Source organism: Capricornis sumatraensis, chromosome 16 (assembly GCF_032405125.1).
Source record: "Capricornis sumatraensis isolate serow.1 chromosome 16, serow.2, whole genome shotgun sequence".
Taxonomy (NCBI): Eukaryota; Metazoa; Chordata; class Mammalia; order Artiodactyla; family Bovidae; genus Capricornis; species Capricornis sumatraensis.
In genome coordinates this window covers 77680819-77705658 of record NC_091084.1, presented here as the reverse complement: position 1 = coordinate 77705658, position 24840 = coordinate 77680819, and the positions used below count along the sequence as shown (strand labels likewise).

Here is a 24840-nt window from a genome sequence, read left to right as displayed (position 1 = left end):
GGGGGAGGGGGAGGGGCCAGGGGCCAGCAGAGAAAGCCAGGGCCACACATTCTCCTGGAGAGCCCTTGATCTCGGGAATTTGTCTATATTTAGCAGGTGGCCGGGCAGGGTGCAGATAAGGAAGGTCTGGAGAGGGGGCGGCCCCGTATATAGTCGGGGACCGGAGCCCTGCTCAGAGTCTCCTGGGGTGGCCTGTGCCTGCTGGGTTCCTGCTGTGACCTCTCTCAACATGCCTGAGCCAGGGAAGAAACCAGGTAGCTCCAGGCCTGGGCTGGGGGCCGACTGTGGGGCAGGGAGGGCTGCGGACATCCTCGGTTGGGGGTGGGCCCAAGAATGAGCTCCTGAGGGGTTCCCAGGACAGGGCCTCTGTCCTCCTGGGTCCTTTTTCAATTCTCAGTTTCTCCTTCTCATCGTTCTGATGAGAGTGAGGGTAAACCAGGGTCAGGGGCCCAGAGAGGGAGACAGCCAAGGCAGGAAGCCCCCAGGGCCATCGCCCCACTCTCAGGATGCCAGGTGACCCCTTCCCTGCCTGCATCCCCATCTTCTGCAGCAAGGTTAGGTCCCGGCTTGACTTTTGGGGAAAGACTGCCGCAGGAGGTACCCCAGGATGGCTCCAGACTCAAGCCCATCTCCCTGAACACCTTGGACAGGCCCCTCCCCTTTCTGGGTCTCGGTTTCCCCAACTCTACAAAGAGGGCTTTGGTGGGTTGCTTCCTGTTCTGAGAGTCTCTGCTTTGCCAGCCTGCGCCCCTGTGGCCCCCACACCAGGCATAGCCCCCACACTGAAGTGATGCAGGGCCTCTGCTCTGGGGAGAGGGTGGGCAAGAGGTCCCTGAGCCACCACCAAGGGCAGAGAAAGTCACAGCCCGGAGTCCCCGCCCTGGCCTTCCAAGGTTCTCCAGGTCAGGGATCAGCCCCCCAGCCCCAGCCCTCTCCCAGTCCAGCTTTATCTCACTTGCTGATTCCCAGCCCCAGGCCCTTAGAGGACAAATTTAGCCATGTCCAAGTAGGCAGAATGCTGGCCCCTTGCCAAAGGCCCCAGCTGTTGGGGGTTGGGCTTCCACAGGCAGAGAGGGTGGGCTCTTCAGGGACACACCTAGCAAAATTCCTCAGGCCTGGCTCTCCCACTTCCTGGCTGTGTGATTTTGGGTAAGTCACTTAACCTCTCTGAGCCTCAGAGCCCTCCTCTGGGGATAACTGCACCTACCTTGTAGAGCCGTTGGAGCATTAAATGAGGTGATCCATTAAAGCACTCATCACCTTATTTAATAAGAGGGGATGTAGGAGTGGGGTGCAGGGGCAAGCCGGGGACCCCTGCAAATTCCATCGGCCCCTCAGTCTCCGCCTTCAGCAAGAAGCCACGGTCCGCAGAAGTGGCCGCCGGCAGCCCTGCCGTGTTTGAGGCCGAGACAGAGCGGGCGGGCCTGAAGGTGCGCTGGCAGCGGGCGGGCAGCGACATCAACGCCAGCGAGAAATATGGCCTGGCAGCCGAGGGCACGCGGCACACGCTGACCGTGCGGGACGCGGGTCCCGCTGACCAAGGCTCCTACGCGGTCATTGCTGGCTCCTCCAAGGTCAAGTTTGACCTCAAGGTCGTAGACACAGGTAAGCGCCAGGGCAGCCTTCCCTGAAGTTGGAGCAGCCCCTCCAGCTCTCTGTCCATCACCGCGCAGGAGCTGTCTTCCCACTTTCTTGCCTTGGCCCTGGGTGAGCCCCCAGCCCGCCGTGGCCTTTTCCCGTTTTCTGTAGCAAGACCTTTCTGAGTGTCCCCGCCAGGCTCCCTGGCCCATCTGGGCCATTCTGGAGGTGGGGGAAGTTCAGAGATGAGTCAGACGTAACACTGACCTCCCGCTGGACACCCCCACACGGATGGGAACTTGGTGGGCTGGGTGTGCTGGCAGGGAAGCCCCACGAACCTGTGGGTGTGTGCCGAGCCCCAGCCCAGCCTGACGGGCTGGACCAAGACCCGAGCCTGGAGAAGGAGAGGAGGGATGTTCAGGCCGACCCTCTGAGATGAGGGCACAGACAGCTGGTGAGGGCAGGGAGAAGGTCAAACGCAGGCTGGATGGACTTCCTGCAAAGACAGGAAGGACCAGGGACAAGATAACTGGGGCGGGGGGCAGGGCGACTCTGATTAGAAGCTGCTCCACGACCCCCGACCTGATCCCCTCCAGGGAAAGCGGAGCCTGTGTCAGCCCCTGCTCCCGCCCCCACCGAAGCCCCTGAAGCCCTGGGAGAGGCCCCAACCTCTGCCCCTGAGGTGGAAGCAGGCGCCCCTAGTCCTGAAGGTGAGAGGAGCCGGGCAGGGAGGCCGGGTCGGTGGATGGGGGTGTCCCAGGGCAGGTCTCAAACGCCTCTGCCCACAGGGTCCAGTTCAGCGGCCCCTGAGGGCCCCAGTGCCCCTGGCGACCCCATCGGCCTCTTTGTGATGAGGCCACAGGACGGCGAGGTGACCATGGGTGAGTGTGGGGCTGTTGCCCCCGGGGGCGAGGAGAGGGGACGGAGGTACAGGGCGTCCCCCAAGCCCAGACGGTTGCCCCTCTCCTGCAGGCGGCAGCATCAGCTTCTCGGCCCGCGTGGCCGGAGCCAGCCTCTTGAAACCGCCCGTGGTCAAGTGGTTCAAGGGCAAGTGGGTGGACCTGAGCAGCAAGGTGGGGCAGCACCTGCAGCTGCGCGACAGCTACGATCGGACCAGCAAGGTGGGGCCCGCGGGCGCAGGGTCACGGGGACGCACTGTGAAGGCACGTGGAGAGCCCCTGGAAGGCCCAGGGGCACAGAGAGGCAGGGGGCACTGTGAGACCTGAACCACAGGGGAGGTGCAGAGCAGGGTCGTGGAAAGCCTGCAAAGCTGGTTGGGGGGTCAGCGGCACACAGCGAGCTTGGCGAGGCTCCGAGGAGGGTTATTGGGGGGCATAGAAGGACATGGGGGCTCAGAGGCGTGATAGTCTCACGTGTGCACTCAGTCACGTCCGACCTTTGCGACCCCATGGACTGTAGCCTGCCAGGCTCCTCTATGCATGGGATTTCCCAGGAGTGGGTTGCCATTTCCTCTTCCAGGGGATCTTCTCAACCCGGGGGTCAAACCCATGTCTCTTGCATTGGCAGGTGGATTCTTTACCACTGAACCACTAGGGAAGCTATGATAGTCTCAAAGGGGCGTAATAAAGCCTGGGGGGCACCAGTCAGTGAGGGTGCAAAGACCCCATATGGAAGGCTATCAGAGCTCATGGGGCCCTGGATGAGCAACCACAACAATTCTCTACACACACGAGGAAACCAAAGCTTGAGAGGTTGCTGTTGTTGGTCCCAGGTCACTCATAGCCAGGCCTGGAACCTGTGCTTTGACTCCCAGCCTTTGCTCCTCCCACTCTTCCACAGTCCTGGCCCAAGCAAGGGGGCTTCTGGAGGGGTAGGGTGGTCATGTTCAGTTGTATGTGCAGTTCCCTGAACAAAAATGCCTTTTTTGGGGGGGCTGAACTGCGTGGCTCTCAGAATCCCTAATCAGGGATCCAACCTGGGCCCACTGCAGTGAAAGCATGGAGTCCTAACCACTGAACTGCCAGGAAATTCCCCCCAAATGCCTCATCCTAAGCGAATGCCACTTGCTTTGTAGCCACCCTTGATTTCTATTTTATCACCACCCTGTGCCAGCGGATGGCAATGTGTCTTGAGAAGGGGCCCCGTTTTTATGCATTCAAAACTGAATGGATTCGTTTAAGCCCCGAGGGGTGAGAAGGTCGGTGGTCCTCAGCCCCCCAGTCTCTTTTCGGGTGCAGGGCCTTGTCTCCTGGCCTGCAGCCTCTCCTGACGCCTCACTCCCACAGGTCTACCTATTTGAGCTGCACATCACGGATGCCCAGGCCTCCTTTGCCGGTGGTTACCGCTGTGAGGTGTCCACCAAGGACAAATTTGACAGCTGCAACTTCAACCTCACTGTCCATGGTGAGGGGCCCTGTGGTGTCTGTTGGGTTCAGGCTCCCTGTGGGTCCAGTCCCCACCCCCGCCTCCACTTCCCAGTACTAAGGGGGATGCTGAGGCCTGGCCATACGCCTGCTGATCACACGCCCAGTGCTATTCACACAGAAGCGTGGAAGAAATACATCGGGGCTTTTAGGGTTGGGGTGGGGCTTGACCTCAGATCTCCTCTGGGTATCATCTTGGTGTCTGGTGATTAGGCACTGGTGAAGAGGTGAAGGGTGAGTCGAGAGATGGGAGGGAGATGAATCTGGAAGGTACTGGAGACCTTGAGCTGCACCACACCCCTGGTTCCTCAACACGGGCTGGGAAAGGTTCAGAGGGCAGGTTCCTGGGACAGATGCCCACTGTCAAGGGGTCATAGGTGGGCAGGCCCCCTCTAAAAACTTCCCCATCACTCTCATCCCCCCTCTTTGAAACCAGAGGCCGTTGGCCCCGGAGATGTGGACCTCCGATCAACTTTCCGCCGCACGTGAGTAGCCCTCCCTCCTTGGGGCCCGGGGGGGGGCCAGTACTGGGGTCTGTGGCCCCTTGGGGTCAGGGCCAGGGTGATGTGGGGGACCAGGCCTGGGGTTGATACGGGGGTCAGAGCAGGGGCATAACACAGGGACCAGGACTGGGGGTGATGTGAATGGCCAGGCTGAAACGGACGTGTGTGGGAGAGAGTAAGCTCCCCGGGCAGGTGAAAAGTCTGAGTCTTATCCCCGCAGGAGCCTGGCTGGAGGCGGTCGGCGCATCAGGTACCCCTTCCTATCCACCTGTATGACGACCCCAGGGGTCTGAGACGGGCAGGGCGCGCCCGCTCCGTCAGTGTCCCTCTCTCTCCCTCGGCCCACCCCCACGCCCCCTGCTCCCAGACCCTTCTATTCACAGTTGGCTCTGTCGTGGCCTCACTGGGGGTTCCTCTCCGCAGCAACAGCCATGAAGACACTGCGACTCTGGACTTCAGCTCGCTGCTGAGGAAGAGGTAAGCCCCAGGGAAGCAGCTCCCAGAACACGAGGCTCCCCGATGCCAGCCCTGCGGTTTTCCAGCTGTGTGACCCCGAGCAGGTCACGCACCACTCGGAGCTGGTTTCCTTGTCTGTCGGACGGGACAGGCCAGGTGCTGGGAAGAGTCAGAGAGCTCAGCAGAGGTTACATCGATGAACTAATATCCTCACACTGTTCCCATGACCAGCCTACACTTGAGTCTGTGATAGCTCTTCCCAATAGGCTCTGGAGACTCACAAGCTGGGAGAGGACTCCAAAGCCTCAGGAATTGCCCACCTAGCCCCACCCAGTGCAACTGACTCGTGTCCTCTGTGTCCTGTCCCTCCCTCTCTTGGACCCTGCATTGCGGCCAGTGCTGCTTCAGCCCAGAGAATGAGCACTGGGGTCAAGCGCTTTGGGGGTAGCAGGGCCATCCCCACCAGGGAAGATGACAGATGACAAGGCTGGGGATCAGACTGACCTGGGTGAGGATCTCCACTGACTGGGGAGAGTCTCTGAGCCTCTGGCTCTCCTGACACCTGTCAGAGCTCAGGAGGAATAAACAAAGCCACGGGTGCCCTGTAAACAGAAAGGTGTGAGTGCAGGGAGGAAAGTGGAGGTGAGGCCCCATGTGTGTTCATGGAGGGATGACCCGTGCCTTTGTTACTGAGTCCACGCTTGTATTGCGTGCTGCATGACAGGCCAGTAAATCGAAGGACAACTTGTTGGGGGCAAAGAATAATGACTTTATTCAGAAAACCAGCAAACCAAGAAGATGGTGGACTAATGTCCCAAAGAACCACCTTACCCCAGTTAGAATTCTGGTCTCTTTTCTACTGAAAGGGGGAGGGGGTGTGGCTGGTTATCACAGACTTCTTAGTAGAATGCTTTGTTCTCGCGGCCCTCCAGGGAGATTTGGTCACAATGTTCTTGTAAACTTCCCACAAGATAATTGTTATCTTTTGGAACTTTTTATCTCCATACAAATGAAAAGTGTTCTATACCTTTAAAGGTCCAGCCAGGGAGACACAGCCTTAAGAATGGCCTGTCATATACTTTATAGTTCAGGGTATGAGAAGGCAATGGCACCCCACTCCAGTACTCTTGCCTGGAAAATCCCATGGATGGAGGAGCCTGGAAGGCTACAGTCCATGGGGTCGCTGAGGGTCGGACACGAATGAGTGACTTCACTTTCACTTTGCACTTTCATGGATTGGAGAAGGAAATGGCAACCCACTCCAGTATTCTTGCTTGGAGAATCCCAAGGACGGGGAAACCTGGTGGGCTGCTGTCTATGGGGTCGCACAGAGTCGGACACAACTGAAGTGACTTAGCAGCAGCATAGACAACATGCTTTTACAAGGGCGCAGAGCCAGCTTGACGAAACGCAGGCAACAGAGGATAGGGGTTAGTGCTAAAGGCATGGACTCAATATGGAATCACCTTTGTTCTTCTCTGTTCTGTCTCTAATGTGTACACTGCCTTTCTTTCCTGCCTGGAGCAGCAGTTTACGGACCCCGAGGTGAGTGTCCCAGGAAGCGCCCCCCGCCGGCCCTATCACCCCTACTTTAGCCAGGAGCCCCTCCCAGTCCCAGTCCCCCACACTGAGCACGTAAGGCCTCATGATCCCCCGAACTGGTCCAGGATCCACTCCAGTTCAAGCTGCTCCACCAGAAGGGAAGGGTCAGAGGGGCAGAAGCAGCTCCTGCTTGCGGAGGGGAGGGGAGGGGACAACAACTCTGTCCTGGCCACGGGGGCCCTGAGGCCTCGCCACGTGGACCCTGAGGCCTCGCCACGTGGACCCTGAGGCCTCGCCACGTGGACGCAGGCTGGAGGCCCCCGCTGAGGAGGACGTGTGGGAGATCCTGCGGCAGGCACCCCCGTCGGAGTACGAGCGCATCGCCTTCCAGCACGGAGTCACCGACCTGCGGGGCATGCTCAAGAGGCTCAAGGGCATAAAGCGGGACGAGAAGAAGAGCACAGGTGAGCCTCCCGCGCAGAGCCAGGCGAGGCGAGGGGTGGCTGAGCGCCTCCGCAGGCCAGCGCGCGCACGTGCACGCACGGCGGCGCGCAGACGCAGGCACGTGCACGCACGGCGGCGCGCAGACGCAGGCACGTGCACGCACGGCGGCGCGCAGACGCAGGCACGTGCACGCACGGCGGCGCGCAGACGCAGGCACGTGCACGCACGGCGGCGCGCAGACGCAGGCACGTGCACGCACGGCGGCGCGCAGACGCAGGCACGTGCACGCACGGCGGCGCGCAGACGCAGGCACGTGCACGCACGGCGGCGCACAGGCGCGCTTCCGGGAAAGAGAGCGGCGTCCAGCTTGACTGAGAGACACCCGGGAAGGGACCGTTTGGGTGAACGTCCTCTTCTCTGGCGGGACAAAGCCGGGGTGCCCGGGTTGGCATCTGGTCACACAGAAAAAGAAAAGGGCAAAGTTAGCCCGGAGATGCCACAGGAAGAGGATGGAGCCCAGGCCAGCCCTCCTCTCCACAGCCAAAGCCAGGAGGCCCCTTCCTCCCCGACCCGCCCTTGGGGAAAAAAGTAGTCTGCTTGATTCTCCCCATACCCCTAGAAGAGGGAGAAGCCAGTTAAGCCCAGAGGACACTGCCCCCCGACCCGACCCGGGAAGAGAAAACCCTGGTTAAGCCCCCTCACAGGTAAATAACAGGTGGGTGCAGGTGAGCGCCCCCAGCCCCCACCCCAGGTGGGTCGGAGGCTAGGGCTCGGGCCAGCCCTTCCCCATGGTGGGCTTGACATGGAGGCCCTGGAAACCGAGTTGAGACGCAGGCACCTAGAAGGAGGGCATGAACCTGGGGGTTGCCGCAGAAACAGACTGGAGAGGAAGAGAAGGCCCACTTGTCCCACCACCCGTTCTTCTGCTGAGCTCCTGCCTTTCTGGAAGCCCCGAACCCTAGCTCTGAGCTGAGCAGGTGAAGTGGACCCCAGGGAAGGAAGACAGAGAGACAAGGAGCTGACAGAGATAAGGAGACAGGTCCCAGCAGAGGCCCAGAGAGAGACGTGGGGAGGCAGGACCTTGTCCTCCTGGCCTGGGTCAGCCTGGGGAGCAGGGGGCTGAGGGTGGGGGTGCTCAGCCTTTCAGAAGAAGCTGCAGCCGGCCTACCAGGTGAGCAAGGGCCACAAGATCCGGCTGATGGTGGAGCTGGCCGATCCTGACGCCGAGGTCAAGTGGCTTAAGAACGGACAGGAGATTCAGATGAGCGGCAGGTGAGGACGGGTGCTGGGGCTGGGGAGGGCTGCTCCGCAACCCTTCTGTCCTGCCTCTCTCTCCGCCCCTGCCCTCTGGCCAGCTCTCACTCCCTATCTCTGTCTCTCCCCGTTTCTCTGGGTTCTGACTCTCGTCTCTGTCTCTTCCCGGCTCTTTCCCTGCTCATTTTCTCTCAATCTCGCTCCTCCCATCGGGAATGCTCCACGGGCCTCTTCTGCTCCACAGCAAGTAAGGTTCCTTGGGGTGGGGGCACAGGGGTCCCGATGGGGGTTTGAGGGGGCACCCAGGGCCCAGGTGGGGAGTCCATGGGTCTCCTGCCACCACCCTGGCCTTACCCAGGTACATCTTCGAGTCCATCGGCGCCAAGCGCACGCTGACCATTAGCCAGTGCTCACTGGCTGACGACGCAGCCTATCAATGTGTAGTGGGCGAAGAGAAGTGCAGCACCGAGCTCTTCGTCAAAGGTGGGCCCGGGGCCTGGAGACCCTAAGAGGGGACCCGCTGAGCGGCCTGCCCATCTCGCTTCCTCCGCTTGACAGAGCCCCCCGTGCTGATCACGCGGCCGCTGGAGGACCAGCTGGTGATGGTGGGACAGCGAGTGGAGTTTGAGTGTGAAGTGTCTGAGGAGGGGGCGCAGGTCAAATGGTGAGTGCTGAGGCAGGGGGTCGTGGGGCAGGGCCGGGGGCCTGGGGTGTCCCCAGAGGGGGCCCTGGCACCTGCTGCCCACCCTCTGGCCAGGCTGAAGGACGGGGTGGAGCTGACCCGGGAGGAGACCTTTAAATACCGGTTCAAGAAGGACGGTCAGAAGCACCACCTGATCATCAACGAGGCGACACTGGAGGACGCCGGGCACTACGCACTGCGCACCAGTGGGGGTCAGGCTCTGGCCGAGCTCATCGTGCAGGGTGAGACCCCAGCCACGGACGGGAATTGAGCAAAGCCAGCATTGAGGCCAGCACGGTCCTGGACATGTCACTTCAACACCTCAGACCTCACTTATCTCATCCATAAAATGGGGATGCTGGGGTGACCACCTGGAGAGTGTTGGGAGGTTCAGATGGGCCTGGTTAGCATCACCCACCCCGGTGCACTTAGGTTCCTGTGTCCACAGCACCATCACAGGCACACAAGCATTGCACTCGTGCATGCACTCATGTGTTTTCACAAGCCCAGGAGATCTCCGCAGGGATTCCCACCCACCCACACCCTCCCCAGCTCACTGGGTCTGCCCTGCCCCCGCAGAGAAGAAGCTGGAGGTGTACCAGAGCATCGCAGACTTGACGGTGGGCTCAAAGGACCAGGCTGTGTTCAAGTGTGAGGTGTCAGATGAGAACGTGCGGGGGGTATGGCTGAAGAACGGAAAGGAGCTGGTGCCTGACAGCCGCATAAAGGTGTCCCACATCGGGCGGTGAGTGTGCAGGGTGTGCCAGGGACAGAGCCACAGAGAGACAGCAAGAAACAGAGACTGAAATAGAGACACAGACAGACGGAGGGACAGACGCATAGAGAAACAGACTGAAGCAAAGGAAAAGAGACGACCAGAAGAGATGCCTAACACCGAGAGTGAGCCAGAAACAGAGATTGAGAGACAGGAGAGCTAGAAGGGACAGACACACAGTCAGGACAGAGACAAAGAGGAAAGGGACACACCGAAGTGTGGAGAGGCAGAAGCATTGGAGGGTCCATTGGAGATGGAGGAGGAAGTCGGAGACAAAGATGAAGCAGTGAGAGAGACAGGCTGGGACCCCCAGCCTCTTCCCCCAGCTCGTGACCAGGGCAGGGCAGGGCAGGGCGCCGCTCTTACTCATACCCTGAGTATCTGGGCCAGCCCGTGCTGGGCCCAAGGTCACAGAGATTAATGTGACAAGCCCCTGCCCAGTCTCCAAGGGCCCAGCCAAGGGGACATGTCTACACTGCCTACCTCTGAAAGCAGGCAAGGGAGCGGAAAAATTCAAAAGCAGAGAAAGACAGCACTCAAAAAAATTTTTAGTGTTTGGCTGTTCTGGGTCCTTGTTGCTGTGCACCCTTTCTCGAGCTGCGGCAAGCGGGAGTGCCCCTTTGGTTGCAGTGCTGGGGCTTCTCATTGTGGTGGTGTTTCTTTTTGAGGAGGACCAGCTCTAGATCCAGCCGCTTTAGCTGCTCCTCAGCATGTGAGATCTTCCCGGACAAGGGGTCGAACCCATGTCCCCTGCGTTGGCAGGTGAATTCCTAACCACTGGACCACCAGGGAGGTCCGAGAAAACACTCTGCACACCATTGAGCCAGGGCAGGGCAAGAGCTCCCTGGAGTCCTGGCTGGGGTGTCTGGTGAGGCAAGGGGTGCGTGGCCCAGCAGGGTCCCTTGAGCCACCACTGCCCTCTAGGGTCCACAAGCTGACCATTGATGACGTCACGCCTGCAGACGAGGCAGACTACAGCTTTGTGCCGGAAGGCTTCGCCTGTAACCTGTCTGCCAAGCTCCACTTCATGGGTGAGCCGGTGTGAGGGGCAGAGGGTCCCCTGCCGCTGGGGCCGGCCTGCACCCTGGTGCCACTTGCTCTTCTGTCTCTTGCAGAGGTCAAGATTGACTTCGTGCCCAGGCAGGGTGAGTCTCGGGCCCCGGCTTGCTGCCTCCCCGCACCCCGCCAGGGTCTCCTCTCCACTCAGCAGAAACAAGGAGCTGGGAGTCGGGACCTGGCTCAACCTGAGGCCCAGCCTCAGCTCTGCCACTCTGACCACAGGCCAGCTGTGGTCTATCTCAGCCTCAGTTTCCTCACCTCTAAAATGGGGACCCTGAAGTGGCTCCCCAATGGGGTGATAGGAACGCTGACCTAAGGTGGTATGTGTGAGCTTGCAGAGGACATCACAGTTGTGGGGTTTTATTATTAAATCTTTTTTGCTTTTAGAAGTACTTCTCCTGCATTTAGATTAAACTGTAATCAGGCATTTTAGGATCTTAACTTCAGGAGACTCGTCCAGGCTGAGGCAGGCTCTAGGTCAGGGCTTTCCAAACAGGGTTCATTAAGTTTGAGAAACTCTGAACCGTCCGTCTGTCCTACTGCTTGTTGATTCGGAAAGCGCATTGGCATGTCAAAGGCTCTGAAAAGTCCTACTCAACTTGGTTTAACCCAGGGTTTCTTAAATATTTTCCATGGAAATTTTTTTTTCTAGGAAGACACTGGTGTTCCCCCAAACACAATCTGAGAAATGCTGTCCTAGGTGACCCAGTGTTCTGAACCTCCCTGGGGCTTCCTGGGCAGGTGTTGATGGGCAGTGGTTACATGGGGGCATGTTTGTCAACACTCGTTAAGCAGTCTGCTCAAGTGTTGGCGTTTGATTGTATGCAAACTATACCTCGATAAAATCAATTCAGAAAATAAACCAACACCCAGGGGCATGTGCTTTTTCCAGTTGTCCCTTCTTTCAGAGGCCTGGGGCCCTTTTCTTATTTCTCTGACCTGTCCTCTCTCCCTACCAGAACCTCCCAAGATCCACCTGGATTGCCCAGGTCGCGTGCCGGACACCATCGTGGTGGTGGCCGGGAACAAGCTACGCCTGGATGTCCCTATATCCGGGGACCCTGCTCCCACTGTAATTTGGCAGAAGACCATCACAAAGGTACTGTGGACCCCTCCCCCCATGCTCCTGTCTGTAAAATGGGTGCATGGGCCCAGCATGCTGCCCACCCCACCTGCGCACGCCTTACAGCTGGCCGAGGGTGGGCAGAGACAAGGACAGGGTGCTTGGCCAGGTTCCCTCCAGGCCAAACCAGACCTTCCTCCTCCTCCCTCCCTCCTTCCTTCTCGTCCTGTTTCCAGGGGAATAAGGTCGCAGCAGGGCCAGCCCCCGATGCGTCAGAGGAATCAGGTGCCGGTGACGAGTGGGTGTTTGACAAGAAGGTGAGCGAGGCTGGAGGAGGCTCGTTTGCCTGCAGTGAGTTTCTGTCCACGTGGTGTCCGCCCTCAGGCGAGGTCTCTGCTGAGGTGCCCCATCGAGCCAGCTGTGTTCCTGCCCCAGGCAGGGTCTCCACCCTCCACACCCCAGGAAGTCCTCTGGATTTGGGGGCTCGCTGACTCTTGTCTTCCTGAGGCCGCCTTGACTTTGTGCTCCCTCCCCGCGGGGGAGTGGGTCCCTGGCCCTATCCGGTTGGAGTCGCGGCCGGGGCACCGCTCCTGGCTTTTCCTCCTCCTCCGCGCTGCTGCTTCCGCTGCCCAGCTGAGGTCTTTTGAGATCCTCACAGTAATTGTGTGAGGTCCTTTAGGTCAGAAAGGGAAACTGAGGATGGAGAGGACAGGTGGCTGCCTGACCTGTGACAAATCGAGGGCCGTGCTCTGGGCAGGTGGTGGGAAAGGGTCTTGGATTAGATGCTCACACGATGCAGTTTCCACTCAGGCTGCGCCTCCCCAGCAGACCCGGGCTGAGCTCCGTGCCCACCTCAGGGCTGTCGGTGGCTGCAGAGGCTGCAGGAACCCCTGGGGTCTGACTTGAGTACCCCCCACCAACTTCTCCTCCCCCACCAGCTGCTGTGTGAGACAGAGGGCCGGGTCCGAGTGGAGACCACCAAGGACCGCAGCATCTTCACCGTCGAGGGGGCTGAGCAGGAGGACGAGGGCGTCTACGTGGTCACAGTGAAGAACCCTGTCGGGGAGGACCAAGTCAGCCTCACGGTCAAGGTCATCGGTGAGGCGGGGGTCCAGGGGAGAGCACGGAGGGAACCAGGGAGGACCCGTCTGTTCAGTCCTTTAGTGTCTCAGCAGACGTCGCGCACCCCTCTCGGATCAGTAGAGCAGGTTGGGACTTGGACCTGGGGGCACACAGGCAGTGGGGAGCCGTAGCCGGTTGATTGCAGGCTGGTGACCTGATGAGAACCGCCTTCTGTAAAGATGGTGTTAGGCTGTGGGGGCACGGGGGAGCCTGTTGGTTGGGGATGGGTGGTGAGGGGATGGGCACCGGTGGCCCCGGCTAGGCAGAGCACATGAGGGTCCACTCCCCTAGATGTGCCGGATGCTCCCGCGGCCCCTGAGATCAGCAAGGTGGGCGAGGACTCGTGCACGGTGCGCTGGGAGCCCCCGGCCTACGATGGCGGGCAGCCGGTCCTGGGTGAGCTGAGGGCATGGGACCGAGCCCTGGGCGGGGCACGTGGGACGGGGGTGGGCTGAGCTGCAGGCAGACCAGCGCGCCTGCCTCCCCTTTCAGGGTACATCCTGGAGCGCAAGAAGAAGAAGAGCTACCGGTGGATGCGGCTGAACTTTGACCTGCTGCGGGAGCTGAGCCATGAGGCACGGCGCATGATCGAGGGCGTGATCTACGAGATGCGGGTCTACGCAGTCAACGCCGTGGGCATGTCCAGGCCCAGCCCCGCCTCCCAGCCCTTCATGCCCATCGGTGAGCCCTGCCCCAGGCCACCGCGGCCAGGGCACAGTACCCACAGCTGCCCCGTGGGCTGCGTCCACACCCCTCGTCTTCCTTCATTCCCGTCATCTCACAGGTGAAGAAAGGGAGGCTCTGAGAAGTAAATGACTTGCTTGGGGGGCCCAGCTGGCAGGGGGTGGAGCTGAGACTCACCTCTCCAGCCTCACTTTTCGCATCTGTGAAGTGAGGGTAATGACGATGTCTGCTTCACAGAACTGCTGTTAAGATGAAGTGAGAGCGCGCAGGGGCAGCATCTGGCATAGATGTTTCTTTCTCCTGTTCCCTCCCCCTCTTCAGCCAGGGTTTGTGAACCAGGGAAGGGGTGAGGGCAGGGGGCTGCTGAGGGTGTGAGGGGTGTCTGTCTATGGAAAGAGCGTTGGACCAGGAACCAGAGCCAGTGCCTTCGTCCCTAGGAGGAATATCTGGAGTCGTGGTCTCCCACCAGCCTCCGTTTCTGCATCTGTATAATGGGAGTTGAGAAAGTCCCCAGGAGGAATGTCTGGAATCATGGTCTCCCCAAGCCTCAGTTTCCGCATCTATATAATCGGGGTTGAGAAAGTAGAGCAGCCCCCGAGGGTGTGGCACTCTTGAGGACCCCTGTTGGTGTTAGGACCCATGAGTCTAGGGGACAGGGTGGCTGGCTGTAGTGGGGCAGACACAGGGAGGGGCAAGGTTTGGTGAGATGGCAGGAAGAAGGTGCCCTGGGGAGAAGGGCTCAGGCCTCCCTCTTCAGGGACTGACTTCAGTTTCTCAGCTCACTTGTACAATACCAGGAAACTTCCATGTTCTGGGTTAGTTTCCCCTTGAATTGCCTCCATAGCGTCTCCTGCACCATCTGGCAGGAGCGACTCCTCCTAAGCATGTTGGCGTTTTGGGTGTCTTTTTAGATCTTTCTTCTGTAATTGCTGGTGCTGTCTGGATGTGCGTTTGTTTTTGAGTCTTTCTAGAGACATGTCTTTTAACAAAACTGGGATAATTCTATAGTGCTTGAAGGCCAGTGGAAGGGGAGGGTCTTCCTGGATCCTTCAGCTGTGCTGATGGGGGCGTAGCCTCGCTCAGACCCCGTCTGCCTCCCCTCTGCCCAGGCCCGCCCAGCGAGCCCACGCACCTGGCGGTGGAGGATGTCTCTGACACCACCGTCTCCCTCAAGTGGAGGCCCCCTGAGCGTGCGGGAGCCGGAGGGCTGGACGGCTACAGCGTGGAGTACCGCCGAGAGGGCTCTGGTGAGGGCACCGCCCGTCCGGGCCCCCTGCCCCCTGCTGGGCCTGCCAGCCACCGGGACGTGGGCAGCAGGCTGCGGACCCTGCCGGCCTTGCCACCTGACCACCGCCTCTGCCCCACCTGCAGGCTTGGCGTGGGTGTCTGCCCTGCCGGGGCTGATAGAGCGCACGTCGCTGCTGGTGAAGGACCTGCCCACTGGCGCCCGTGTGCTCTTCCGTGTGCAAGCGCACAATATGGCGGGGGCTGGACCCCCCGCCACCACCAAGGAGCCTGTGACGGTGCAGGAGTTGCTGCGTGAGTGCCTCTCGCGTGCAGGGAGGTGGGGGCGGTCGGGGAGGGCCTGCCAGAGGGAGAAGAGCGCTGGGCAGGAACGAGGGGCTGGCCCCCTTATCCCGGGCGGCACGAGCAGGCAGCGGCAGGGCCTCCCGCCTGGCTGCTCTGTCAGTCCTGGGTTCGGACCAGGGAAGGGGTAGGTCGTTGCATCATCACCGTTGAGCTGTTGTGTGGGTCTCTCAGCTCCATCAGGTTGGCGTTGTCCATGTGCTCAGGACAGAGCAGTGAGGTCACTTGGGCTCAGGTTGGTCCCTGGGGGATCCACTTTCCATTAGTCTGTCACCAGCAAAGAGTGGATCGTTGAGGAACTGCTGCTCAGAGTGGACAGAGGAAACCGCAGGGGATGCAGAGGGAAGGCCTCGATGATTAGCATCCTGGCCTGTGACAGACTAGCTGTCGGGCCGTGAATAAGTCCCTCACCCACTCTGGTCCATGCCTGTGTCGCAGTGTGAGGCTCGGTGGCGGTGGGAGCCGTGAGACCTTTGGGGCCAGCGCTGGGCAGTGGGAGGGGAGGGGGCCCCAGCCGCGGCTCTGCAGCCTCATCCCAGCCTGTGGGCCCCGCCAAGCTGCTCTCTGTGCCCACAGAGCGGCCTCGTCTGCAGCTGCCCAGACACCTTCGCCAGACCATCCAGAAGAAGGTCGGGGAGCCCGTGAACCTTCTCATTCCTTTCCAGGTAGGGCTGGCCCCTGCCCTGGCACACTTGCATGTCCTCAGCAGGGCTGGGGCAGGGGCCAGGAGGGCGGGCCAGGCTGGCCGCTGAGCTGTGCTCCCCCACAGGGCAAGCCCCGGCCTCAGGTGACCTGGACCAAGGAGGGGCAGCCACTGGCGGGCGAGGAGGTGAGCATCCGCAACAGCCCCACGGACACCATCCTGTTCATCCGGGCCGCGCGCCGCGCCCACTCGGGCATCTACCAGGTGACGCTGCGTGTGGAGAACATGGAGGACAAGGCCCAGCTGGTGCTGCAGGTCGTCGGTGCGTGGCCCTGGGCGCCCCTCCAGCCCGAGCGGGGCTGCCGCTTGCCATCTTGCAGGCCCGGGGCCCCTGCCGAGGATGGCAGGCCAGGTCCTGGCAGGCAGGGGGACCCCTGAAGCCTGGCAGCCCCTGCCTGTACTGTGTCAGAGGCGTGGGCTTCCAGCTGAGTTTGTCTCCTGCAGACAGGCCAAGTCCACCCCAGGACATCCAGGTCGCAGAGGCGTGGGGGTTCAATGTGGCTCTGGAGTGGAAGCCGCCCCAAGATGATGGAAACACAGAGCTCTGGGGGTACACGGTTCAGAAGGCAGACGAGAAGACCATGGTGAGCCTGGGGCTTGGCCCCCAACCCTGCCCGGGGCCAGGCTGCCTTCCCTGCCCTTGGGCGGGGCCCTCCTCTCTGCCCTGGTTCCCTCCACAGTGAGCGTGCAGACCACAGGGGTGCCCGAGAGCGGCCCTGGCAGCGCGTAGGGCCCGCCGCAGGGATCCCTCCTTTCCCTCCCCACCAGGAGTGGTTCACCGTCCTGGAGCATTACCGCCGCACCCACTGCGTCGTGTCGGAGCTCATCATCGGCAACGGCTACTACTTCCGGGTCTTCAGCCATAACACAGTGGGGCCCAGCGAAAGAGCCGCCGCCACCAAGGAGCCGGTCTTTATCCCCAGACCAGGTGCTGGGCCCTCACTCCCGCCCCGGGAGGCCCGCTGGGCTGGATGCGGCCCTCTGGGTGCTGAGTTCTGACCCCCACAGGCATCACGTATGAGTTGCCCAAGTACAAGGCCCTGGACTTCTCCGAGGCCCCCAGCTTCACCCGCCCACTGGTCAACCGATCGGTCATTGCCGGCTATAACACTACTCTCTGCTGTGCTGTTCGGGGCAGCCCCAAGGTAGGGACCTGGGGCGCTGGTCCAGGCCGACCCAGGAGAGGGACCTATGGGGCCAACCCAGGAGAGGGACCTATGGGCCCCACCTCGAGCAGCCTCTTCCTGGGCTGCCCCTGCTTCCTCTCCACCCCAGGGGTCAGGTCCCTCCGTGAACAGGGCTGAGACTCCTGCCGGCTCCATTTGTCCTCAGCCTTGGCCAGTCTGGGACTCCAGTGGGCGCTCAGAGGAGAAACAAATGTCGGGTCTCCCTCAATCTGAGAGCGCTCCCTCCCACCCTCCCATCTGCAGCCCAAGATTTCCTGGTTCAAGAATGGCCTGGACTTGAGCAAAGATGCCCGCTTCCGCATGTTCAGCAAGCAGGGAGTGTTGACTCTGGAGATCAGAAAGCCCTGCCCCTTCGATGGGGGCATCTACGCCTGCAGGGCCACCAACTTGGAAGGGGAGGCCCAGTGCGAGTGCCGCCTGGAGGTGCGAGGTGAGGAGCCACCGGGCTGAGGCCGGGTGCCCCTGGGTACGCTGGGCTTCTGCCCTGCTATGCTGGCCCAAGCTGCTGCTCTGGCTGAGAGAGCAGCTGGCACAGCCAGGTGGTACTGGCCCCTGCACTTTGCTGCCAGAGCTGCTCCCTGAGCCTTCTCGAAGGCTGGGGGCGGGGGCCATACGTGTTGCTGGGAGATTGCAGCACAGATTTGGCATGGCCGCCTCCTCTCCCGCAGTGCCTCAGTGACCAGGCTGGCTCCCTTCAGATGGCCAGGTATGTGCTCCAGATCGTCCTTGGTCCAGGGGCAGCCACCAGGAAGGGGGGTGCAGGAGGCTCTTAGGGTTTCAGCCCAGCTCACTCAGATAGGAACCTGTGTTACAGGTGGAGCTGGAGCCGGCCTGTATGCCAGGAACCTGGAAGGAAGCTGGACAGGCCACCTTCCTGCTGCTGGATGTGTGTGCAAGTGTGTACACTGGAGTGGGGGGAGCACCCGTAGGGCAGCATAGTCACGATGGGCGGGCACGTTCTGACCTCAGAGCTCATGCGGAAGCTCTCAGACCCTGTGTGAGCTTTGGAAGTGGTGGCTGGGGACGGGGCTTTCTGGCCTGCTGTGCTTTCTCAGTGTGTAAGGGCAATAAAAGAGCGGTGCAGCCACCAAGAACTGACTTCCTGTCCAAAGTGCCTGTTTTCACAAGAAGCACAGGAGAATTTATATTGAAAACAAACAAGGCAGGTGTTCTCCGGATGAATTAAATGAGGACCAGAACAGGGTCCTAAATTCACAGAACATCACTAGAAGGAACTTGGTCTCCCTGACTTCCGTTGAGGACACCGAGGAGCTGTGACAGAGGAAAGTGCGCTGTTGGCAAAAGGGCTGGAAGCCCAGGCGCTGCCCCCACCATCCTGGTGGCCACAGCCTGGCGGGGGGCGGTGATGGGCGCCTGTGTTTCTCTGCCCGTAAGACCCCAGCTGCTTTGGGGTCCCAGTAGGCAAAGAGCCCGCTGCCCATCCACAGCTGTGTTGCACGGGGAGAGGGTCCTGTCTGGACAAGATGGGACCAGGAAGGTGTGTGGGGGCCAGGGCCCTACCCTGCTCCCCACCCCAACCCCCGCCCAGCGGTCGGAAGCCCGTCACTGATTTCCTTTTGGGAGAAGGAAGCCAGCAGCTTTCAGAGGTGCTCGGATAGAGTGGCTTTTCCATGGTACAGAAAAGAAGTTCCATGAAGGCTGGTCCAAGGCTGCTTCTCGGAGTCCTGCCCTGCCTCAGACACTCCTGGTTTCCAGGCCCTGGGGGAGGCCCAGTCCTGACACCTCTCTGGGGAGCTGAGGCCCAGGCCTCAGTCTCTTTCCGGCCCCACTGAATCCCTGCTCCCTGTCAAAGCCCAGTTTGGCCACTCCCTCTAGTGGCCCACTCGGGCACAGCCACCCTGGGGCCACCCCTTGGAGCAGGCCGGGTGAGGTGGGGTGGGCACGGCCTCACCTCCCCAACTGCCTCCGCCGAGGGTACCTCTGTGGAGTCCAGGGCCGGCCCTCCTCGCGCCCAGGCTGAGGGTCCTCACTGAACGCACGGCAGCCGGGAACCCGTGGGGAGTTGAGGACGTTTATTTCACATTCACACCTCTGTACACCGTCTATAAATAGTGTGGAGCCAAAATATTTACAGTTCCCTGTTGCCTGCTCTCAGGCTCGCCTGCCCTCACACACGAGTGGGGCCCGGACTGGCCTTTCCCCACCCCACCCGACTCCAGGTGGGGCAGCCTGGAGCCCTGGGGGTCTCCTGCCGAGGGGGGCAGGCCGCAGGGAACCCGCCGCTCAGCAGCGAAAGGGGGTCAGCATGGCCCGCTGCGGGGGGAGGCTGTGGGAGCAGCCGCCAGGCAGGCCTGTGCCCGTGGGCAGCGACTGCTGCCTGGGAACTGCCCGGGGAGCAGGGCGGGCCCCGCTGGCTCTGCTGCCCCCTGACCCCTCCCGTGCTCACCCACCCTTCACTGGGGGCGGGGACGAGCCTGCTGGGTCACAGGGCAGAGAGGCCGGGTCTGCCCTGAAGAGCCACAATGTCACAGACAAGAACCACAACAGACGTCTCAACAGCACACAGCAGGGGGCTCGCACTGCATGTCCTCTCGCGTTTTCAGGAGCCACTGGCCCGAGAGATGTGCACACACACACACACACACTCGAGCCCCGAGGGGACAGCAGGCTGGTCTTCTAGGGGAGGGGAGGGAAAGGTGGGACAGACTAGCTCAGCCCTGTGGGACACTGAGACACACACACTGAGAGCTGTCTAAGCTGCGGCGAGAGGCCTGCAGAGGACACGCTGGGCCACCATTGGCGCGCTCGGCAGCATCGTGCCCGGGGCAGCAGCGAGGGGCAGCCTTTGGCCCTCCCCATCAGCTAGAGAGGGGCCGGGGCGGGGTCCGGAGGTCCTCCTCACTGCTGCGGACTGCAGCCACATATGAGAAGAGACACAGCACAGAGTAGCAGATCTCGTGGGCCTGGGGGAGAGAACCAGCCGGGTCAGCGTCAGTGGACGCAGGCTCTGCATCCTCACTCGTGGACGGTTGCCAGGTGGGAGACCCCGGCCTCCAGCTGAGGAGCCCCCGCGAGGTCAGAGGCGGCCGCGGGAGGGGAGGCGGTGCGCCTCTGCCGGGCCAAAGGCCTGCTCCACTCCAGGGCACCTCTGGCCTCTGGACCACACTCGCCTCAGCCACTTGCCATCGCCCCGCGCCCTGCGAGGCCCGCCCCCCTCCTGCCAGAGTTGCCCTGGGAGCCCTCTGCAGACACACTCACCATCGGCGTCTTGTACTTGTGGCTCACCACTTCTTTAATTTCAGGAACTACAACCGGACGGGCAAGAGACAAAACAAGAGAGTTCAACACTTCAGAGCAATGATGCCACGCTCCCCCAGGCGGCGGCGCCCGGCACAGGGTCCCCTTCCCCTCTGGGCCTCACCCAGCCCCTGCGAGCGAGGGGACACAGGCCCAGATGCCCTGAGGTCCGCAGTGGCCCCTGGCTCCACGGCCGCGGCTCGACCCATGGGGAGCGCCCCAGACGAGAGCAGGCTGGGCTCTGCCCCGCTGGCCGCTGCTCCAGTCCTGGCCCCCAAGGACCACAGCGGGCGCGCCCAGCTTTCGGCCAGAAGAAGAGCAGTTTCCTAGCCTGTGCCTCGCCTTGCTGGGACCCCCGAGCACTCAGCCCCCTGCCCAGCCCCACCCTCCAGTCAAGGCAGCAGACGCCCTGTGCTCCCAGCCCCGACACGGAGGCTCCTGAGGTGGGATGAAGCAAGGGCGGGACACTAAACCCACCAGACTTGGGAGTTTCCTTCCCTGATGGCAGGAGAGGCCCAGGCCTGCCCGTGTGAGGGAGAGCGTCAGAGGGCCCTGGAGCAGACACACCGAGCAGCAGAGACAGGCGAGGACGGCGCCCGGGGGAAGTGCCGGGGAGCGGCAGGCAAGACACACGCAGGTCCACGGCCCGGGGGCAAGACTGAGACCCCCGGCCCCAGCCCTTCGGGGCTGCTGCGCGGCCAGAGCAGGGAAGCAGTCCCCGGCCTCAGCCCGTCCCAGCCCTGAGACCAGGAGTGGGGGCGTCACACCCCCAGGGGGCCCCTCCTCCTCCTGACCCTGGGAGGGGAGTCTGGGGCCCAGGGCTAACAGAGAGTAAATACACTCGCCCAAAGTAGAGCAAGGAGCCCAGGTCGTTCTCCTGAGCCGGAAGACCCCCCTACCCCCGAAACATCTCTCTGGCAGAAGAGAGGAAGGCATATAGAACCGGTGAGCCAGTGCGGGTGGAGGACATGGGGAAGGAAGAGGGTGGAGGGAAGGTTAGGGAAGGTTGGCGACGGGAGCGGCTGGCCTGGGCAAAGGGAGCCCGCCCACCTGGGCCGAGGCGGCGGGCGGGGCCTGGGGAGGCAGCGCGGCGAGGTCACTTTACCTGCTGGAGAACGAAGGTTTTCATAGCAGCGATGAGGGGCACAAAAGAATGAAGCACAAACACAGCAGCAACTCAAAGCCCCAGGGTGAGAACCCAGACGCCGCTCAGCCCTGGACGTGGGGGGGAGCCTGGCTCCCGGCTGCCTAGGCCTGCCTGCGCCCCTGTGCGCCTCCCTCCGGCCTGGAGGCTGCAGGACCCTGGTGTGGCCCCAGGGCGGTTGGACCAGGCGCTGGGCTGCTAGAGGGACCGAGGCGGGCTACGTGAGCACAGCTGAGCGGGGGCACGGCTGGGCCGCTCTGCCCCCAGGACTTTCTGACTTCTGCCTGGTCCGGCCCAGCCAGCTGGAGGAACCCCTGAGCACCAGCGCTGCTCTGGGCCGGCGTTAAGCTGCTGCTCTGGGGCCTGCTCCCTGGCAGCACCGGCTGGCTTTCCTGCCTCCCTTCTCGTCCTCCCTATGCTCCTGCTCCTCCTGACCTCTCTGCAGAGGCGCTTCTCTGTCTCTAGTCCCTCCTCTGGAGCTCCGAGGTTTGAGTTACTGCCATGTGAGTCCAGACCTAAGAGCAAAATAGTGTAATTACCAAATTCCTCCAGGACAAAGACGCCTCGGACTGTATTGCACTTTTTAATGTGATTCAGCTCTATGAAAACCTGCAAGAGAGGGAGGGAGGGAGCGGTAAGGCCCAGAGGCTCCCCCTCCGCCCGCAGAGACCCCTCTCCCAGCTGCAGCCCCCACGCCCACACCGGAAACCTATGTCCCGAAGGGAGGGCGCCAGAACCCACACACACACAGCTCAAAAGCGCCAAGAAGCGAAGACAGCAGAAAGGGCAGTACCTTCCGCTCCTGGCCGGAGGAGAAAGCATGGGAGAGAAAGGAAGGCGTTAGTTGTAACGGTCAAAGCCAACCCCGAGGCCCCTCTGCCGGCCTGGGCTGCCTGCCCGTACCCTCCGCCCAGGGCAGCGCTGGCAGAACCCAGCGCCCCGGGGGCCCCCCGCCCCGGCCCCTCAGCGCTCTACCCCGCCATGCGTCCTCCTCCGGCGCAGAGGGCTGGCACGGGCACAAAGCTCTCCTCACACTGTCCTGGGGGAAGTGGGGGCATCTTCCGTGAGACAGGATCCAGGTTCTCCCCGGGATGTGTGGTGCCGGCAGTGACAGCTACCACTTGTGAGTGCCTACTGGGAGTCTGCATACACTGTCTGTCCTTGAGTCTCCGGGGTGGGGCATCCCACACAGGTGTGGTATCACCACAGATAGGACACCGAGGGTCAGGAAGGTTTTTGCCCAAGGATAACAGCTGGCATCTGAATCTGAGTACATCCTGACTCCAAAGGCCACGCTTTCCCCGCCCCAGCAGAGCCCCGCCAGGGGGCCACCGCTTCTTCCACTCCAGCTGACTGTCAAGAGGTAGAAGATGGGCCCCGAGACCAGGGTCTCAACGTGAGTCAGGGTCTGACCTCCCCTCTCCACAGCATCTGTCTCCTGGGGCAAAGCCGTAATCCACAGACCGCCCTGCACACACTGTGTAGCTCTTAGACGGGAGGTCTGTCTGGGGCGGGGGCAGGGGGCGGACCAAGGTGAGGATGGGGGTCATTCACTGAGACGGGTTCTTCAGAAGGTGAGGCTCTGGGGGAGGCCGCATTCCTCAAGTGCAGCCCGAAGCCTGGTCCCCAAGAACTGCTGGCGCCTTCATGGTCCAAGAAGACCGCTTTAGTAAACCCTCTGCAGGTGTACCCTGGGGTCTCGAGTGTACTATTGAAGGCACTACCGCGACCGGTAGTAGACGTGCTTCTGCACGCACCCTGCTGGGAAGCCGGGGGGCTGCTCCCCAGCACACCAAGCTGCCCTGAGGGGGTCCCGAAAGACGAATTAAAATGGAAGCGGGGAGGGAGCCCCCGAGGCCAGGCGTTCACTGTGCACTCGGGTCTGGCTCAGAGCCTCGGGAGGGGGAGGGAAGGCACTTGTGTGAAGAGCCAGGACTGGGAACGGACCTGGGATGACGCGCCGGCCTCAGAAAGGAATTAGCTTAAGGAGCGTCCACTGAGAGAAAACGTAACGCTGTGTTAGAAGACCAAGAGGAGAAACGGTCAGCTCCTACGGTGGAACCACAGGGAGGGCAAGATGGATCCCGAAGTGCTCCCCAGGTGGGGTCGCGGGCCCACCCGGCGGGGGAGTGGGGTCTGCGGAGCGGGGGACGAGTGGGGCGCTCAGAGGAAGGAAGAGAAAAGGAAGGAGGATCAGCAGGGTGCAAAGGCGAGTTCACACACACGCTTCACACGCACAAGAGGACCAGCTGGCCTAGACTCACAGCGAAACCACAAGCAAAAGCACACCCTGGAGCAAGGGAAGGGCCGGGGAGACGCTCCCACTCACACTGAGCTGAGGCTATGGGCGGGGCGTGGCCCCTCTCCCCGCCCCCCACTGCACGGCCTCCCTGCCTCAGCTTTGCGGGGTGGGGGCGGCCAGTGTCACTGCGCCCTCCCCTCGGATCGCCCTCTGGCCCAGCTGCCCGGATGCTCCCACTAGCCCTGGAAGCCTGGCTCCCATTCGCGGGGGGAACCTGGACACTGGATGCCTGCAGCGCTGGGGCTGGAAGCCTCGGGCTGCCACTCTAACCCACCTGGTTGTGCATGAACTTGAGGTTGATCCCTTCGAGGGTGACCTGCAGCAAGCCCCCTTCGCCAGTCTTCATGTCCTGCACGGGGAACTCGCCACCCAGTTCCGGCCCTGCGGCAAGGGACGGGCGTTATCAGCTAACGGAGGGGGCGAGTCCCGAGGCCCGTGACCTCCGCGGGGCTCTCTGGGCGGATGAACACCAAGGAAAGTCAACGGAAGGCATGGGCTCAGGGCCGCCCCTCCTCACCCGGCTTGATGCTCTGCTGGCGGGCGGCGGCGCGCTCCATGCTGTCCTTCACGCAGTAGTACAGCTCCCGACACTGTGGCACAGGGGCCGGCCGGCCGGTCAGAACGCCCTCGGGCGCGCCACCCCTCCGTCCCTGAACCCAGGACCTCGGAGGCAGCTTTATGTGGCCCACGCCGCAGCCAGAGGCACGTGGATGGTGGTGGGGGAGGCCAGCGTGGCTTCCGGGAGGGTCCCTTCCCCGCAGGGAACTCAACGTGTAGCCCTCATCGCCTGCCCCGCCCGGACACACGGAGCTCACGGGGAGGTACCTTCTTAGTATAGAACTTGTTGAGCTGGGTCTCGGAGCCGTTTCTGCGCCACAAGCACAGCACCTTGGTCTTGGGGCAGTAGGTCATGTTGATGAGTTTCTCGTACCACCAGCGCTCGTACAGCGTCCCGATGTTACTGCGCAGCACCACGCAGTCGTCACACACCTGCGGGGCGGTCGGCGGCCCTGGTCTCCTGGGTCTCCGCCGCCCCGCCCCGGGGACGGAGGCACAGCGGGTGCTAGGAGCATCCCCCAGGTCAGGGTTCTCACCCGACACTCAGCCTAACCT

General features: G+C 61.9%; 2 protein-coding genes across 40 annotated transcripts in view; one reads left to right on the top strand and one right to left on the bottom strand.

Annotated features, from left to right (window-relative positions):
- Positions 1–229: 229 nt before the first annotated feature.
- On the top strand, positions 230–17473 carry MYBPC3 (myosin binding protein C3). Its single transcript, XM_068988051.1, has 32 exons — positions 230–254; positions 1339–1605; positions 2175–2288; positions 2367–2459; positions 2551–2699; positions 3825–3942; positions 4399–4447; positions 4686–4715; positions 4889–4942; positions 6449–6466; positions 6773–6927; positions 8047–8179; positions 8406–8408; positions 8520–8644; positions 8720–8825; positions 8919–9085; positions 9423–9588; positions 10543–10649; positions 10734–10763; positions 11637–11776; positions 11977–12057; positions 12679–12838; positions 13154–13258; positions 13355–13543; positions 14656–14793; positions 14918–15085; positions 15710–15798; positions 15903–16098; positions 16281–16420; positions 16605–16764; positions 16845–16981; positions 17267–17473. The coding sequence occupies exons 1-32, from the start codon at positions 230–232 to the stop codon at positions 17471–17473; spliced, it is 3819 nt and encodes a 1272-aa protein (XP_068844152.1).
- Positions 17474–19112: 1639 nt separating this feature from the next.
- Positions 19113–24840, bottom strand: part of MADD (MAP kinase activating death domain) — a 36706-nt gene continuing 30978 nt past the window's right edge. For 23 of the 39 annotated variants that reach the window (XM_068988173.1, XM_068988174.1, XM_068988180.1 and 20 more), the window contains 6 exons: positions 24553–24717; positions 24245–24317; positions 24002–24108; positions 21965–22034; positions 20243–20289; positions 19113–19947 (listed from right to left, as the gene is read on the bottom strand). In XM_068988173.1, the coding sequence (XP_068844274.1) occupies positions 19843–19947; positions 20243–20289; positions 21965–22034; positions 24002–24108; positions 24245–24317; positions 24553–24717 (567 nt within the window). In that variant the 3' untranslated portion in view covers positions 19113–19842. Of the gene's footprint in view, positions 19948–20242; positions 20290–21964; positions 22035–22218; positions 22228–24001; positions 24109–24244; positions 24318–24552; positions 24718–24840 lie in introns of all 39 variants that reach the window. The other 16 variants (XM_068988175.1, XM_068988176.1, XM_068988177.1 and 13 more) reach the window with 2 other exon arrangements.

What these genes read in the sequence shown, in the direction of transcription:
- MYBPC3 (XM_068988051.1), top strand. Translation starts at nt 230, where the DNA reads ATGCCTGAGCCAGGGAAGAAACCAG. An exon ending in GGACGAGAAGAAGAGCACAG is followed by an intron (nt 6,928 to 8,046) that starts GTGAGCCTCCCG and finishes GGGGGTGCTCAG; the next exon opens with CCTTTCAGAAGAAGCTGCAG. An exon ending in TGCCAAGCTCCACTTCATGG is followed by an intron (nt 10,650 to 10,733) that starts GTGAGCCGGTGT and finishes TGTCTCTTGCAG; the next exon opens with AGGTCAAGATTGACTTCGTG.